Genomic DNA, 15,407 nt, shown 5'->3' on the forward strand with positions numbered 1-15,407 from the left:
TCTAGTTCTGTGGATCTTAATGCCTCCATGTTAGACTGAGATTAGAGCGGATTGGTAAGGGAGGTAATAATATAATGTAATAGTTAAGAGCTCAATTTCTGGATACAGATCTACATTTGAATTACTAGCTGTGTGATCATGGATGAGTTATGTAACCTCTCTAAGACTCAGTTTCCTTGTCTTTACACAGATATCAGAATTTACATTACAAGTAGGATTTAAGTGAGGATTTACTGAATAAATCTATTTGTTATACAGTGCTTAATCCAATGCCTGAAATACTCAATTGTTAGCTATTATCAATTACTATATAAATAGATTCACAGAGCTCAATTCCAATAATCAGGGTACATTCAATGGAATTATCAGATGTGCAAACAGATTAAGCATACTAAAAAGGAAAAAACTTAGAAGCAAATGTTCATGCTCTACTTGGCCTTCGGCTTGGGTCTCTGTGACACCAGCATCTGAGTCTGCTACAAGCAGGCGATAACAAGTCTGTTCAATGTATTAGGTTTTTCTAAAATGATAGATAAAATCTAGAAATAAAACTATAGAAATTTTAAGCATTTTCAGACTTCTGAAAGAATTACATTCTGAAGAACACAATGTAAAAGATTCAAAGTTACACATCTATACGCTGCCAGTCAAGGAATTAATGGCATTCATTACACAGTACTTAGGTTATTTCCTTTTGACATAAAGACTACTAAAACCTAAAGTTCATTTAGTCTCAGAATTTTTGAGCTCTTTCATAAATCAGGACTGTGTGTGTAGAAAATTATTTAATTTACCTATCATTTCAAATCCAAATAAGGACCAATCTCCCATGGAAGTCTTAATAAGAATTATTTTAGTCATGAACAAAAGGAAAAAGAAGCCATATAAATCTGAAATAGCCTTATGTTCTGAGAAAATTAGATTTGAGGGATAATGATGTATAACTGAGCTTCAGAGTTATCCATTTAAAGAGTCACTATAGCAACTAACAAAGCTAGCATAACTGTAAAATATGATTATAGAAAATTTAAACTATGAGGAAAATAGAAATAAAATGTCACCCAAACATCCAGAGATAACTACTGTTAACATTTTTGTGGCACTTTTATTAGTTATGTAATGAAAGCGCTAGTGATTTGTTCAAACACTTAGTATGTGCCAGGTGTTTTATTACAGAAATAAGTAAGTCCTCAAGAAAGCTTAAAAACACAACCACCACCACCAGAGGAGAAAAATATCAACAAATTGCAATATATCACAAGTACAACAGAGGTGCTGCAGGATTCAATGGAAATACAAGTGAAGAATTTGACTTTTTAGACCTAAAAGATAATGTACATTCTCAGAATAACGTATCTTAAATACATTAAATACTCAATCGTACTTATTTAACGTTCACCTACATTGCTCGCTTCATCCAAAATTTTAACATGAAAATTTTGATTTTGTAATTGATCTTCCTAATATTAGGTAAATGTTAAGGATACCTTTACTTGTGGATTTTTACTACTGACAGACATCTCTTAGCAGACCTTTTTGCCTTTCACTTACCATAAGCTGTTCCTGGGCCAAACTCAGTCCCTGCATCAATCATATATTGTCCCAAAAGTTCCGGGTTGTTTATACGACTTGGAGCTTTTCTATCCAGTTTCTCATAAACAAATTCTTCTATCCTGGCATCTAGGAGGAATGTTTCAAATTACTGATGATTTTAAAAAGCAAAACTATTTAAAAGATTGTTTTGTTCTATTAGCCATTTATCACCTTATGAAATAAATAAGAAATTAGTATGCTTTCTAGTACATACCTTAATATATAATTTTTTTCATTTGTATGTTAGAGTATTATATAGCTCTAAGAAACTTGTAGAAATCTGATAAAACATTTTGGCACAAAAATACTTTAAAATATAGTAAAACTATTATGAGTATTTTATAGGATTTTAAGTTCCAGAAAAGGATTGGTACTCATTTACTATCTAGTGAATTTGCCTCTGCCCCATTCATATAATGTCTAACTTTTCATGTATGTTCACAATTTTAAAATCAGGGATTTCCAGTTATAAAAATATGCCTTTAAGGCACCTAAAGAACCAAAAGACTCACATACTTTTGATGCTATTATTGTGCTTTTGTTTGCTCACATACTCAGTTCTCCCTCCTAGGGACTTAATATTGGGAGTTTAAGGAAATGAACAATCCAGGCTTGGAATAGTCTACAGAGATTAGCAATATGATCCCTTGGCTTAATTTTATATAATTAAGCTTCAAGTATATCTGAGCATGTAGTCACTTAAAAAATTTCACCATTAAAAATAAGTTTAAAAAACAAAAAGTTAAAAGCAATAATAGAAATTAGCATAAATGGGAAGGAAAAAACATTGGTAAAATCCAAATAAACACTTGGTTACCATAATATTTAAGAAATTTACATTTACATTGTTGCCTAACAATGAGGTATTTCAGAGACAAATAAGAAAAAAGTCAACGTTTCCAGAAATGATGATTAAACATACACATAAATTAAAATTACAATCCAAAAAGAAGTAAGTTAAACAGGTTCCTTCTAAGCATCTTACAGAATTCCTCCACAGGAGAAAGTCTCACATAATGTATTGCAAATATCAAAAAGAAGCTGAGCCACTAACAGAAACACTTCAGGAAACGGCAAAAGTGTTAATTATAATACATAAAATAGGCTGTTGGAACAATACTTGCTTTTGTGGTAAACTCTGCTGCAGCACCAGAAGAGCTTTTAAGGAGGAATTTAAAAAACTTTTATATTAGTTAAAACCAAAATGAATCAGTTAAAAACATAACCACTCAGAAGATGTTAACTAAATTTAAGAATTTCATTTTCTGATTGTGAGAGTGATTCTTATCTTTGCTGCTTGTCTACTTATTTAATCTAAAGTTTAAAGTTGAATCCCATGTTGATTTCATTCAGTTAAAAAATTGGTGTATTTAAAATAAAGGTTTCATTTCACCAGGGCATCAACAGGCCATAATAAAATCTTAGCAAAAAATGCAGGCAATTAATCTACAACGCAATATATGTTTCTGAAAAACCCTAGGTTCTGGAAAATCATACACTAAAAGTAACAGGCTTATAGGAAAAAAAACGTTGGGTCTTTTCTCTCAAAATCTGTTAACTTTACAATGAGAGCACAAATAAAACACAAAAATAATTCTGTTTCTACTTCAGACTTAAAACAGTAATGCAAAATTTTATATAAGCCACTGTAACTTCTTCTTTCCACTGATACCATTCCCGTTCACCAGTGAGCTGATCTGCCACTCACAAAAACATACTGTAGAATAGACTACATATTTGAGGGAAATATGGATAGAGCAAAGAACAAAAGAAAAAACATCTACTACTTTCTTTCCTTTTTTTTTCTTTCTTTCTTTCTTTTCTTTTAGGCACCATGGTATGTAATTTAAGTAGCCTTAAATGAGTAAGAAATAACACATGGCATCCAAAGACAACAGGCCTCACTCACAGTGTAAAAGGACTATTTTAAAAAATCACCACAATTTAACTAAAATGGCAAAGAATTACGAATATTTTGTACAGTCCTTGAGGTTTATGTAATAGCAACAAAGTTTAAAGCTTGGAACTTTAAATTAGTACCTGAAAGTTACTGAAAGCATTTCACAACATGGTCACAGTACCACTGAGGGGCAAGGGGAAGGAGAGCAGGCGTTGTTACTGCTGCCTCTGTCCTTCAGTTTTGATATGTAAAGCTCAGTGAAAAGACTGGGGTTTCCCATGTATATTCATACATATATAGTTATTTATATGTAAATACACCTGGTTCTAGTTCAAGTTCCACTTTTAATTAGATATGCCACATTGAACAAAATGGCTAACTTGTGAGTTTTAATAAACAATCATTGTATACCTTATTTGGAAGGTTATTGAGTTAGGTGACCTGAAAAGCCTTACCATGTTGTCTGAAAATCAAATGGAATAATTTATGTAAAAATAAAACTTCACATAAATAGTTGGTAACTAAGTTTTTATATAATTTTTCCTTGATTATTTAGGGATAATTCTTCCCTGGTTGAGAAAGGAAGATTAATTTATCTTTGCAGTCCTTCACAACTCTTCAAATTCAAAGTTGTTGCCTGAAATTGAGCTTTCAAGGGGATTCTACAAAGGTCTGAAAAACGTTATTTGTCAATTTGTTAGAGGGTACACAACGAAGTGTATGTCACCCTCTTCACAAAACACACACATACAAAATAACTAGACTCCAAAGGCATAAACAAAAAATGTTTTCCAATAGACATTAAAACTTAAAAAGAACCCCAACATTTAAAAATCTATTAACAGTGCCTTTTAATAGGATTAGTCAATAATGTACACAAAAGGTAAAAAGTTTCTTACTTGGATTTGGCTGCAATAACACTTCAGTTTGTTTCATTATTTTTTCTGTCCATATTTTGGTACATTCAGCCTTGCTAAGGAGGTTCTCTAAGTGAGCATCCAATTCTGTCTTCTCTGCCTGGCCAAGCTTTTCTTCTGTGAACTGTTATTGATTACACATTAAAAAAAATTAAATATACCCCAAATACATTTTAGGAATTATATCAATAATTAAAAAGAAAACTCAAATCCAAACAACCCTGGACATATAATTGTAAACTGTCACATATGAATGCCACTTTTTTTGTCCCTCTGGTAGTTTATCCATACCTCCTTTGCGGCACTTAGGATAATCCTATCCCATAGTTAATAGAGCTCCTTAGTTCTGCTAAAATGTCTGGTGTGAATGCTATAGAAAGTTCAGCATACTGCCCTGTATATACAGTATATAAATTTCTTACATGTAAAGGCAGACAGCACAGTGGTAAGGAGTAAAATCTTTGAGTCTGCTGGGTCTGAATTCAAATCCTGATTGCACTGCTAACTGTGTGACTTGAGTAAGCATTTGAATATTTTTTCCTTAGGTATCTTCTATTACAAAAGACAGACAATACATATCTTACAGTGCTTTAAAAATTAAGTAAGGGTATCTATGTAAATCACTTTGTTCAGTGTCTCGTAACTACTATTCAGAACTTAAAAAGGGCTGTGTATGCTTAACATGGCTTTGCTTCACTGGCACTTTAATCGCACCTGGTTTAGACAGGCTTTTATAGGATGTTCTGGAAAACTATCATTTAAGCTGTTTCTTCAAAATATGTTTCAGTAATTGTTTATAGACTAATTTTTGGAACACATCCTATTCATACTACAGAGGCATCTTTTAAAGATCACAAAATGTAGTTAAATATACTCAACATATCAATTTTTATTATCTTGAATGTACTGGTTTTTGAAGAAAGGCAGTATTGCCCATACAATAACAAAGAGGTAAAATATTTCTGTGTAGATTTTATAGAGACTTCTGGACACTTTTAATTAAATACTAGAAGCAATGACTCAGGCTGTTTATCACACATAATTTTCCTTTAGAGTATGTGGTTCCCCCCATTGTAACACAGGTAAGTCACTAGCACTAACTCTATACTCACTAGTCATGACTCATTTCTGGCTAACAAAATATAATGTTTACCTTGCTTTTTTTCTCTCTCATTTCTTAAAGTATCTTCTGCACCTCTATTTTTCTGAGTTTTATTATCTGTTTCTTTCAGTATCCTTCTTGGTCTAATACTTTCAATTGATTATCAGTTAGCACTTTTTGCTGAAAGGTCCTTAAGAATGTTATTCTTAGACTTCTGGTACAGCCCCCACTGAGGGTCTTGTTCAAGGCCTAGAAACAACAGCTTCAACAGCTTTTGTAAAGCTTTAGTTCTTTTAGAGACTGGTCTGTAGCCAAGTTCTGACCCAATAGGTGGGACTGAGAATAGCAGTTCCAAAGCTATTGCCTAACCCATAAACTTGCAGTGTATTGTAACTGAGGATAGGAGGGGCATCAGATAAAAGATCAAAACCCAGATCGCAAGGTCAGCTGGGTAACTATGCAATCTAATTCTTAAGAGAGAATGCTGGTATTCTTTGCAGATCCCTAAAAATTCTAACAAACAGACCTCCCAAAGACACACATTAGAATTTTACATGTTTGAAGTCTACCTCCCATGCTTAAATAGATTATCTCCCAGATAAAGCAACCAACAGGACAGAAAGAAAGGAATATACCCAAGTGAATATCATCTATAAAGATGATCTACCAGTAGAGAAAAATTCTTCACTTAGCTCCTTAGTAAGAAAGTATGTCTATTTTTTCGTTCATTTGTTCCTTCAACAAATATTTATTAAGCACCTGCATATGGGTTAGGCATTATTCTAAGCATGTGGGTTTCAGCAGCCAAAACACAGACAAGGCTTCTGCTCTAAAGAATCTTAGAGTTTAATAGGGAAGACAGACAACAAACAAGTACATAAATAACTTGACAATAAGGATATAGAGATAAAAAGATGGTGGAGAGAGGACCAACATAGGTGGTCTTACTGTCTCTTGATCCAGTGACTGAATGATTAACTGAGTGAATCAATGTATTCAAGTGTAGGGGAAGGAAGAGCCCCTTCTGCAGGTAAAGTGGGGAGCAGGAGACTTAGAGAAGGCTTCATAACGGGAAGGATTTGCAATCTGGGCCTGGAAGAGGGAGTGAGAGTTTGAGAGTATAAGATGTGGATGGTTGGAGAAAAAGCCTCTCTGAGCAGGTAACGACTCGCCTGAGACTGATAAGAAATGAGCTACCTAAAGACCTAAGGGAAGAGTATGGAGTCCTCTGACCTAAATTCCAGTTGTAATTCTAGAGGATCGTAAGCACCACTTTTATGCATATTAAGTATTAAGTGTTTTGTAGACATTCTTAATTTATATATAACAACCAAAAACAGATTAGTACAATTATCAATAGGTTCACAATTTAAAAATCAGTATTTATTAAGTTAGTCATTGTGCAAGGCACTCTGCTAAGAACTAGAAGATATGGTCTCTTTTACAGGAGAGCTAAATGAAAAATATTTTTTATATGAACAGTATAAACCTACAGGTCAATTTTTTTTTTTAGTATATGAAGTCACACACTATTTAATGGATAGTTTAGAAAAGCACTAGAATTAAAGGTATAGGCTAGAAATTACTTAAAAGATGTTTATAAACACTGATTAAAGAAATAGTCACTGAGTTTATCTTACACTAGGTTAGGTTTTGGGGCAAGTTTTCTCCAAAAAATATTTCAGACCAACAATTAGTTAATTATTTGGAAAATAAAACTTTTCAATCTTCAGGTCAAAAGGCCTGTTTGTGTAATTATTTAATATTTTCTTTGTGATTCTCATGACATTACCTTACTAGTATCTCATTTTTTAAATTTAGTGAAAAAAGACAAAGCGTGTCAATGTGTAACAGAGCAAAGCTGAATATTTGCAACAAGCCATGTACTTATATGAGTCTGAGCAAGGAACAGAAAATATGTGAAACAACCAGAACAGTAAGGACCCCTTAAGTATGAGTGAGACAGAGTCTGGTTATAGATAGAAAATAGTTGTTCTGTAGGAAGGCCCACAGGAGCAATGTATTTAAGTACCAGTAATAAAATCTACCTGATGTTTACTTGCACTTTCTGATACTGAAAAACAATTGTTGTGCATTTTACATCAAATAGTAAAAAAAAAAAATCTTGTTATATAGGTAAGAATCGTAACTTTAGTGATGAAGAAGTTGAGGTTCAGAATGGTTTAAAATTTTCTCAGAGGCTTCAGTGTTGGGATTAAATTTCGTATCTGTTTGAATCATACTTTTATTACACTATACTAGCCTTCTAGTAAATACTTGATTTCAAGCAATTAATATTTTCTATCACCATTATCTAAATATAGTCTGTGCTTCCTTGCCCCAGTGTCTCTGTTCATAGTACTTCGGTTAGCTGTACCCTACAGCCCACCTCTGCTTCCTACATGATATTCAATCATCATCAAATTAAGGGCAACTTTAATCCTAGCTAGAATAAACCAAAAAAGGGAGGGAGATTTAAGAGCATTGCTAATGTTATCATGTATTTAAGTTGAAATTACAAATTTAAATTTTATTAAATGAATAATTGTAAAAGACATATTTCCCATGATTTTATCATTGTAGGGACTTAAGGATTTTTCCCTTGTTAATCACAAGGTTTGACATGTTAAGATAACAGATAACTTACAGAAAATGATGAGTTATATCAACTAAATTAAGAATTACTAATCAACGATATTTACAGAGAACACATTTTTTCTTCTGCTGTTATGTGAGATATATAATTAGCATATGACATGGTTCTTGCCCTCAAGGATTTTATGATCTTGACAACATCACCTAACCACAAATACAAAATTATAATAATGGTATATTTTTCAGAAGGACAAAAGGCTTACTCTTTCTTCAAGAAAAAGAAAAGGATCCCTTTCCTAATTAAATTTTACCCTAAAAATTTTAGTTTTCAACATCTTTAAGTCCAAAATCATTACTGACTTTGTAGTCTCTTGGTGATAATAGCTGTTTATTATAAACCACAGTTGATTTTAAGCATGTACTTTAATGAATATACAGTCACACTATTTAACAATTATATTAAAAACTTTGGTGAAAACAAGCTACAATGAAAGTCAGAATGTAAATAACTAACTCATAGAAATCCAAACCCAATGTTCTCTAAAATGTAATCTCTTGTACTACTCTTTCATAATGTTTCATCAGTAATACAGTAAAATGACTGGAGAACAGGAAGTTTTATCTTTTCTATTTTCTCTAACATTGCTTTAAGAAAAGGACTGTCTTTGAGCCAGCCACATTATGCCAGGCACTGTAGTCCCTCCTTTACTGTAAGATAGGCATGTAGCCTACAGTAGGAAATAAGGAGCCTGGATTCCAAACCCTGTTTTACTAAAAAAAGTTAAAAGGCTGTGTGATCAAAAATGTCTATTTAATATAAACTCTAACCATCAATTCCTTGGGTAAAGTAATAGTTTAAAAGTAACCTAAACTTCTTGGGAATAAATGTATAATACAAATTCTGAATGTATTAGTAAACAGTAAAGTAGATTCTTCTCAACTGGTTCTCAGTTTTGGCTGCCCTTTGGAATTACCTGGGGGAGCTTTCAAAACTACTCATGCCAAATCCAATCCCAAAGATTCTAATTTAACTGGACTGAGGTGCAGCCTGTAAAGGTTCCTCAGGTAAAATTAAGTGTAGCTAAGACTAAAAACTACTGTTCTAAGTTCATACATAGTTATTTTAACATTAGGTTAACAATCCATCTTCTATCTAGTAGTTTACTAACTTAGCACCGAAAGCATCAAAGGATGTGAACACAATTTTGGTTAACACTAAATACGCAGATTTTTTACAGAATGAGAAAATGTGTGGACTCTGAATGCAATACATTTATTAAAATTTCAGAGACAAGATGAAGTTACTGCAGTTTAAATTATATAAAAGCAACAGAATTACAGGAGGGCATGTGTTCAGACAAGTTGGCATTCCATCCAGATAGGATCTGACAGGAGCTGATGAAGCCCAGCATCATATTCATTTCTACATGTCCAGCTTAGACACATCATTGTACTTGCAAAATTAAATGGGAGATCAAGGCCAAACTTGCAACTCAAGTTTAAAGACATTTTCCCCCTCAGAAAATAGCTGGTGTTCATGAAGTTCATAGTGTAACTTTGGTAGTCAGTTCAAAGGAAATGTTAGAAAATTAAGTTGAACCCCCTCTCCTAAGTAATTTTAGTTTGAAATTTTTTTCAAGAGTATATATCATTTTAAAGATGGTGAGCAAAGTTTTGTTTCAATATCAATTCTGAATTAAAAATATGCCCACTTGAAAGATTTACCAAATGAAGTCAAAACAGTAATTCATAAAATGGATATTTACTACAAAGAAATAATTAAGATAAACTGGTACTAGATTTTTACGTCCTTAAAGGCAGCAACTGGGTCTCATTCATCTTCATATCCTTCAATGCCATGCACCTAGGAGGTGCTCAATAATCATAGATTGAATTAATGAGTTTAATATTTTAGCCTAGCATTAATCAACATCAAGGTCAGCACAGACATTAGAAAAATACTAATAAAAATAATTATTTAACATGCTAAATGATTAAAGAATAAACTTTGCATATGGAAACTACTTGCTTGGCTAAAATGACATAAAATTAAAAAAAAAATACCACGCTCGATGTTGTGAAAGGAGAATAAGAAAGAAACAGAGTTGATTCCTCAGGACATACAATCTTATTAAGAACACGAAAGCCAGTAACAGAATTTTAGAGCTCCAAGAGTCCTTATGTAACAGTTCATTAGAAGAAAAATGCCACATGATCATACAAAATTGAAAAGTGCCACAGGAATTCACATCAAGCTCCTGTGGTCCCACGCGGACTTGAAGTTATATCTTGACGGAAGGAAAGACCACATAGAGGGGGTGGAGGGCATTCAAGATTAGTGTAACTATATGAATAAAAGTCTAGAGTTAGAAAAGTACAAGATACTTTAGAAATTAAAAAATAATTTGATACGAATACAGTGTTTACATATGAGTGACAGAAAAGGCAAGGCTGAAAGGGAGTACTTAATGCTCAATTAAGGAATTTGGACTGAAAAGATAGAAAAGATAGAGTCTAAGAAAGAATAAATAGCTTTTAAGACATCACTAAAGTAACAATTTATGAAGGATAAATTACCTGATCCTTTTGTATTCCACTGAGGCAGTTAAGAGCAACAAAAACAATTGGACTGGTAGGTAATAAACATTTCTATTCATTTATACATTTTACCTTAATATTCTTTTTAAAGTACTGAAGTTTATAAACAAATTTTAGAAGAGAGAGTGTAGTGATGGGATTCATTTATATACTTTGATAGTTTGATTTAACTATTTTAAAACAGGGAACACATTTAATTTTTAACTTATAATTCTTAAGTAAAATGAAAAAAATGTATGGCAGTTGTCCAATCAGAGAATGGCCTATTCCTTAAGGTATAATTTGATTTGAATAGAAATTATTATTTAGAAAAATCAAAGCTGAATTCCATTCCTACTGTTCTTACTGCTAATAATGAGTAATTGGCATAGCCCTTACACTATTCTTAGCATGAAACTTGGCACTTTGGCACAACACTGATGTCAGCTCAACTTAGGGTAGGAACTCAGTTATTGACTAAATACTGAAATGAGATGGCAGTGTTTTGCTGAACATTACCACGCAGCATTCCAAATTTCGCATTACATTTTGGAATCATCTTGTTTTCCTTACATATTTTATTTAAAAAATTGAGGAAAATGTCCAACATAAACAAAAGTATAACAACATAATAAAACCTCATGAACCTACAACCAGCCTAGCATCGACAACTATCAATATTCCCAGCGTTGTTTCAACTATCCTCATTTTTTCTTCTGAAATATTTTAAAGCAATTCTCAGACACGATATAGCTTATAAATAAATATTTCAGAATGTACCTCTAACAGACACAGACTTAACATAAAAAGATACATGGAAAGAGGCTGTTCCTCCTGAAATTTTTCCCTTCTCAAACGGCTCAAGCCAAAACCTCAGAGTCATCCTTGATTCATCTTTGTCTCATACCCTAGGGTCAATATGACACCCAACACTGGACGGATTCTGAACCTGCTATCACTCTTATTTATGTCATATCACCTTTTGCCTGTCTGCTGGCCACAGCTCTCTAACTGGTCTCCCTAGCACCCCGGCCACCTCAGACTCTGCACTTGTTGCCTCTGCCTGAAATGCTTTTCCTCCAAAAAAAAAAAAAAAAAAAAAGTGAGAACTGTCACTTTCTTGACAGTTTCTAGAGGTCTCTTCTAATTTGATCCTATTAGAAACGCTTGCCATTACCATCACGTCTATACAACACGGCAACAACTGCTTCACGACTACCTTAACCTACCATCCCCACCCTAGAGAATTTGAAACAATGAGCAATTGACATTCATTTGGGAAGTAAACCTTTTGAGAGCTTTTGCGAGATTTTTACAATCAAGGCTATCAATAATTTAAATCAAATTGTAATATATGTGTCCTATGTAAGCAATGCAGATTATGTACCTGAAAACATACCTAGAAGTATTTAAGAGTGGCATTATCCAGTGTCAAATATGCATTCAGCATCTAGAATCATGGGGAGTCAGCACTAAGGTCACACCAAAAGCTCACAATGTAGGCAGCTATTACCTTGCTCTAGTTCTACCAAACTTTTGCCAAGAATACGCAATGCAAGATCAACTATGCTAATAAAATTGGGGTAAAGGAGAAAAGTAATAACGCAACCCAAATGATTTACATTTCAATGTCAACTTGATATGCATATTCGAAAACTATTTTTGTTTTCACTTTATAAAAATAGAGAATGTTGTTGCCGTGACTACGCCATTAACTTAAACACCAGATTGTTTATAACCTATGTTGTGGTGAAATTTACATCTGCTCGTAGATTTAACTGAGTTGGCATAATGTGGGGGATGACTGTAGAAAACAGTCCAAGTTCCCTAGCACTGGCACTTCCTTAATTTCTGAATACCGCGAGATAGTTAACTTTTCCCCTTAAAGTGTATTTGAAACATGTCACTGTCACTATAGGCACGATATTAATCTCCACCCCCCACCCTACTCCGACCCACTGCCCTACTGCCAGTGATTCCCATTTCAAAAATGAGTGAGAACCCCCAGATTCCGTGGCCTTGGCATAGTCTGGACGCCAACTGGCGATCTCCATTTCGCCCGCGGACTGGCAAGCCCAGGGGCTGTCCTCTTAGGGGGAGAGAGGGAGAGAGGACTGCAGGGAACTGTGCTGGCAGCGCTCTGGATTGGGGCAGGAAAAGGAAACTTCCTTCTTGGGCTCGGCGAGGAGAGTCCGAGGAAGGAAAGGAAAGGGTGGGGGTGGTGCAAGAATGGTCGGTCTCAGTTACTCCGCGGACCCGCCAGGCCTCCGCCCACCCCGGGAGGGAGGTCACACGAGCACCGGCGTCGTGGGGTTAGGAAGGCCGGCGGCGTTGAGCCTCGGTGTCCTCCAGAGGAGGGAGGCAGCTCCGGGCCCCGTCCCTACTGCGCCCCGCTTCCCAGGGAGCGGCGGTTGGGCATGAGCGGGGAGGAAAACGGCCGCCGGGCGCGGAGGGGCACCAGGCCGCGCCCGTCCCCCGGGCCTCGGGACGCGCAGGCCCGCCCTGCGGTCGGCGCAGCCCGGTGCGGAGGGCGCGGCCGCCTCAGGCGACCCCTCCCTGGCCTTCCCGGCCGTCGCCGCCCTGCTTCCCACCGCGGTACCTGCACTGCACGACTGAGAAAGGTGCCTGCGTCGGCCGCCAGCTTCTTCACGTTGAAGTCCATGATGTTCATCCTGGGCGGCAGCCGGGCGGAGCTGCCCGCTGACCTACAGGGGAGGCGGAGGCGCCGCGGCCGGGCTGGGGCGCCGGGCGAGAGCGGCGGGGGCAGACGTGGTAGGTGGAGGGAGGCGGCGCCAGCCCCGCCGCCGCAGCTGTCGTTTCCGCGCAGGGGGAGAAAGAGGGTGGGGCGGGGCAGAGACCGGGCGCCTCGGAGCCGGCCGCGCGCCCAGGCGGCGGCGGCGGCCGAGTCGCTGGGTCTGTCCCGCCGGGAGTGCTGCCGCTAACGTCGGCGGAGGGCCGCGGAGGGCCTGCAGGGCACCGACTGGCGTCCGGGCCGTGCGGGGCCGGGACCCCAACGGAGCGAGGGAGCGCGCGGGCCGTGGGGCGGAGCCTTTATGGAGGTTACCGCGGGAACAGCGACCCCTTCAGGATCGCCGCGGCCCAGCCGCGGGGCGCGCCGGGAGCTCTGCGCCGCCGGCCGCCGGGGAGCGTTGTGTTCGTCACGAGGGGCGCAACCTGGGGCCGCTGACGCGCTACGTGTTTGCAGTTAAGCCCCTGAGAACCAAGAGCAGAGACAACCCGCACCCCTCGTTTTGTTTTAAGAGAAAATATGGAAATTGTAGCATAGATTTACAGTATCTGTGAAATTAGAACCAAGTTTCCTGTCATCTGGTAGCCGTCGCGCCCCGCTGGCCTCCGACGCCTGGGTGGCTCTCGTTTGCAAAATAAGATTGAATTTAATGCCCCCACCGAGCCTGCGGTTCATTCATTCAGCATTCTTGAGTATGTGCCGTGTACCTGCACTGAGCCCTGTGCTGGAGGGACCATGCTGAACAGGCGTGTCCCTGCCCGCAGAAGTTCTCAGCTGGGTTACTTGACAGCCACCAGGGGCTTCTCTCCCTCCATTTCTCCCCCACCTCTACCCCCACTCCCTCCAAATTCCGTCACCATTTGCTGCAGGAAGGACTTTATGGCTGGCTGAGGCAGCATGCACACGCGGGATTACGGGATCAACACTAGGTACCTGCTCTGTGCGAGATACAGTGCCAGGTGGAGGACGCAAAGAAGCGTTAAGAGGGTGAGTGAGATACGGTAGCCCTTAATGATTCAGCGAGGCGAATTTTAATAACTAATGAGAATGCGGTGTGAAATCTATTAAAAACTCCGTAATTCTGAGTCTCGTTACTGAAGGGAACTTGGGCCCCCCGCTGGCCCACACTAAAGCCAGTCTATTTACAGAGGCTTGTGGTGAAGGGAAGCGCAGCGTTTACTGTAAGGCGCCACACAAGCAGTGCCATACAGCTCGTGCTGAAGACTGCGGAACTCCTGGATGGGTTTCAGAAAGCATCTTTTAAAGGCCGGGTGAAGGGGAGGGTGGGTCCGCAGGGTATGTGATCAGCTCCTGTGTAATTCTCTGATTGGCTGATGGTGAGGTGACGTGGTGGTGTCAGGGGGTTTAACGCCAGTGCATAGGCTCCAGCCGGCCTGGAGGCTATGTGCTTGTGTTAACTTCCATTTGGTGGGGGTTTTCACACCTGTGAAACAATTCAGGCAATGTGCATCAGATGCAATTACCTAAGTATGTCAGGGAGGAGCTAGAGCAGAGCATATGGGGAAGGGGTCTGTCCTCGGAAGGCCCCATAGGGTCCTGTTCCTTTAGACCGTCTTCTTAAGCAGTCTTCATGACACAGCCTATGCATAAACTAAGCTGAAACAGGTGCAAGTACAGAGGGCGAGACGTTAGTATTTCAAAAATAAGAAAAGGCTTTATGTATTTTGTGTGTGTGTGTGTGTGTGTGTGTGCAGCTGTGCCCTTTTGTTACATTAGGGCTGAGAAAATGCAGTCCCAGCAGGCAATGAAATGAGCTCACATTCATGCCTCCAGTATTTTACTGAAACAGCAGTCCCAGAAGCAGTGACTGTGTTAAAGGCACAAAGGTTAGTTCCTAATGGCATCATAAAGGACAGTAGATAACATATAAATATTTGTGTTCTTTGTAGTTGTGACAGAAACAACTATTTCTTCCTAAGGTAACTACAAAAAAATGAATCTGCTCCATCTATC

General features: G+C 37.9%; 1 protein-coding gene across 4 annotated transcripts in view; it reads right to left on the reverse strand.

Moving 5' to 3' along the window:
- Positions 1-13,693, reverse strand: part of SH3GLB1 (SH3 domain containing GRB2 like, endophilin B1) — a 31,971-nt gene extending 18,278 nt beyond the window's left edge. For 2 of the 4 annotated variants that reach the window (XM_072974036.1, XM_072974035.1), the window contains exons 1-3: positions 13,284-13,692; positions 4,393-4,534; positions 1,552-1,680 (exon numbers count right to left, since the gene is read on the reverse strand). In XM_072974036.1, coding sequence (XP_072830137.1) covers positions 1,552-1,680; positions 4,393-4,534; positions 13,284-13,355 — 343 coding nt within the window. In that variant the 5' untranslated portion in view covers positions 13,356-13,692. Of the gene's footprint in view, positions 1-1,551; positions 1,681-4,392; positions 4,535-13,283 lie in introns of all 4 variants that reach the window. The other 2 variants (XM_072974034.1, XM_072974037.1) reach the window with 2 other exon arrangements.
- Between the last annotated feature and the right edge of the window lie 1,714 nt (positions 13,694-15,407).

The sequence above is a fragment of the Vicugna pacos genome, chromosome 13 (assembly GCF_048564905.1).
Source record: "Vicugna pacos chromosome 13, VicPac4, whole genome shotgun sequence".
Lineage (NCBI taxonomy): Eukaryota > Metazoa > Chordata > Mammalia > Artiodactyla > Camelidae > Vicugna > Vicugna pacos.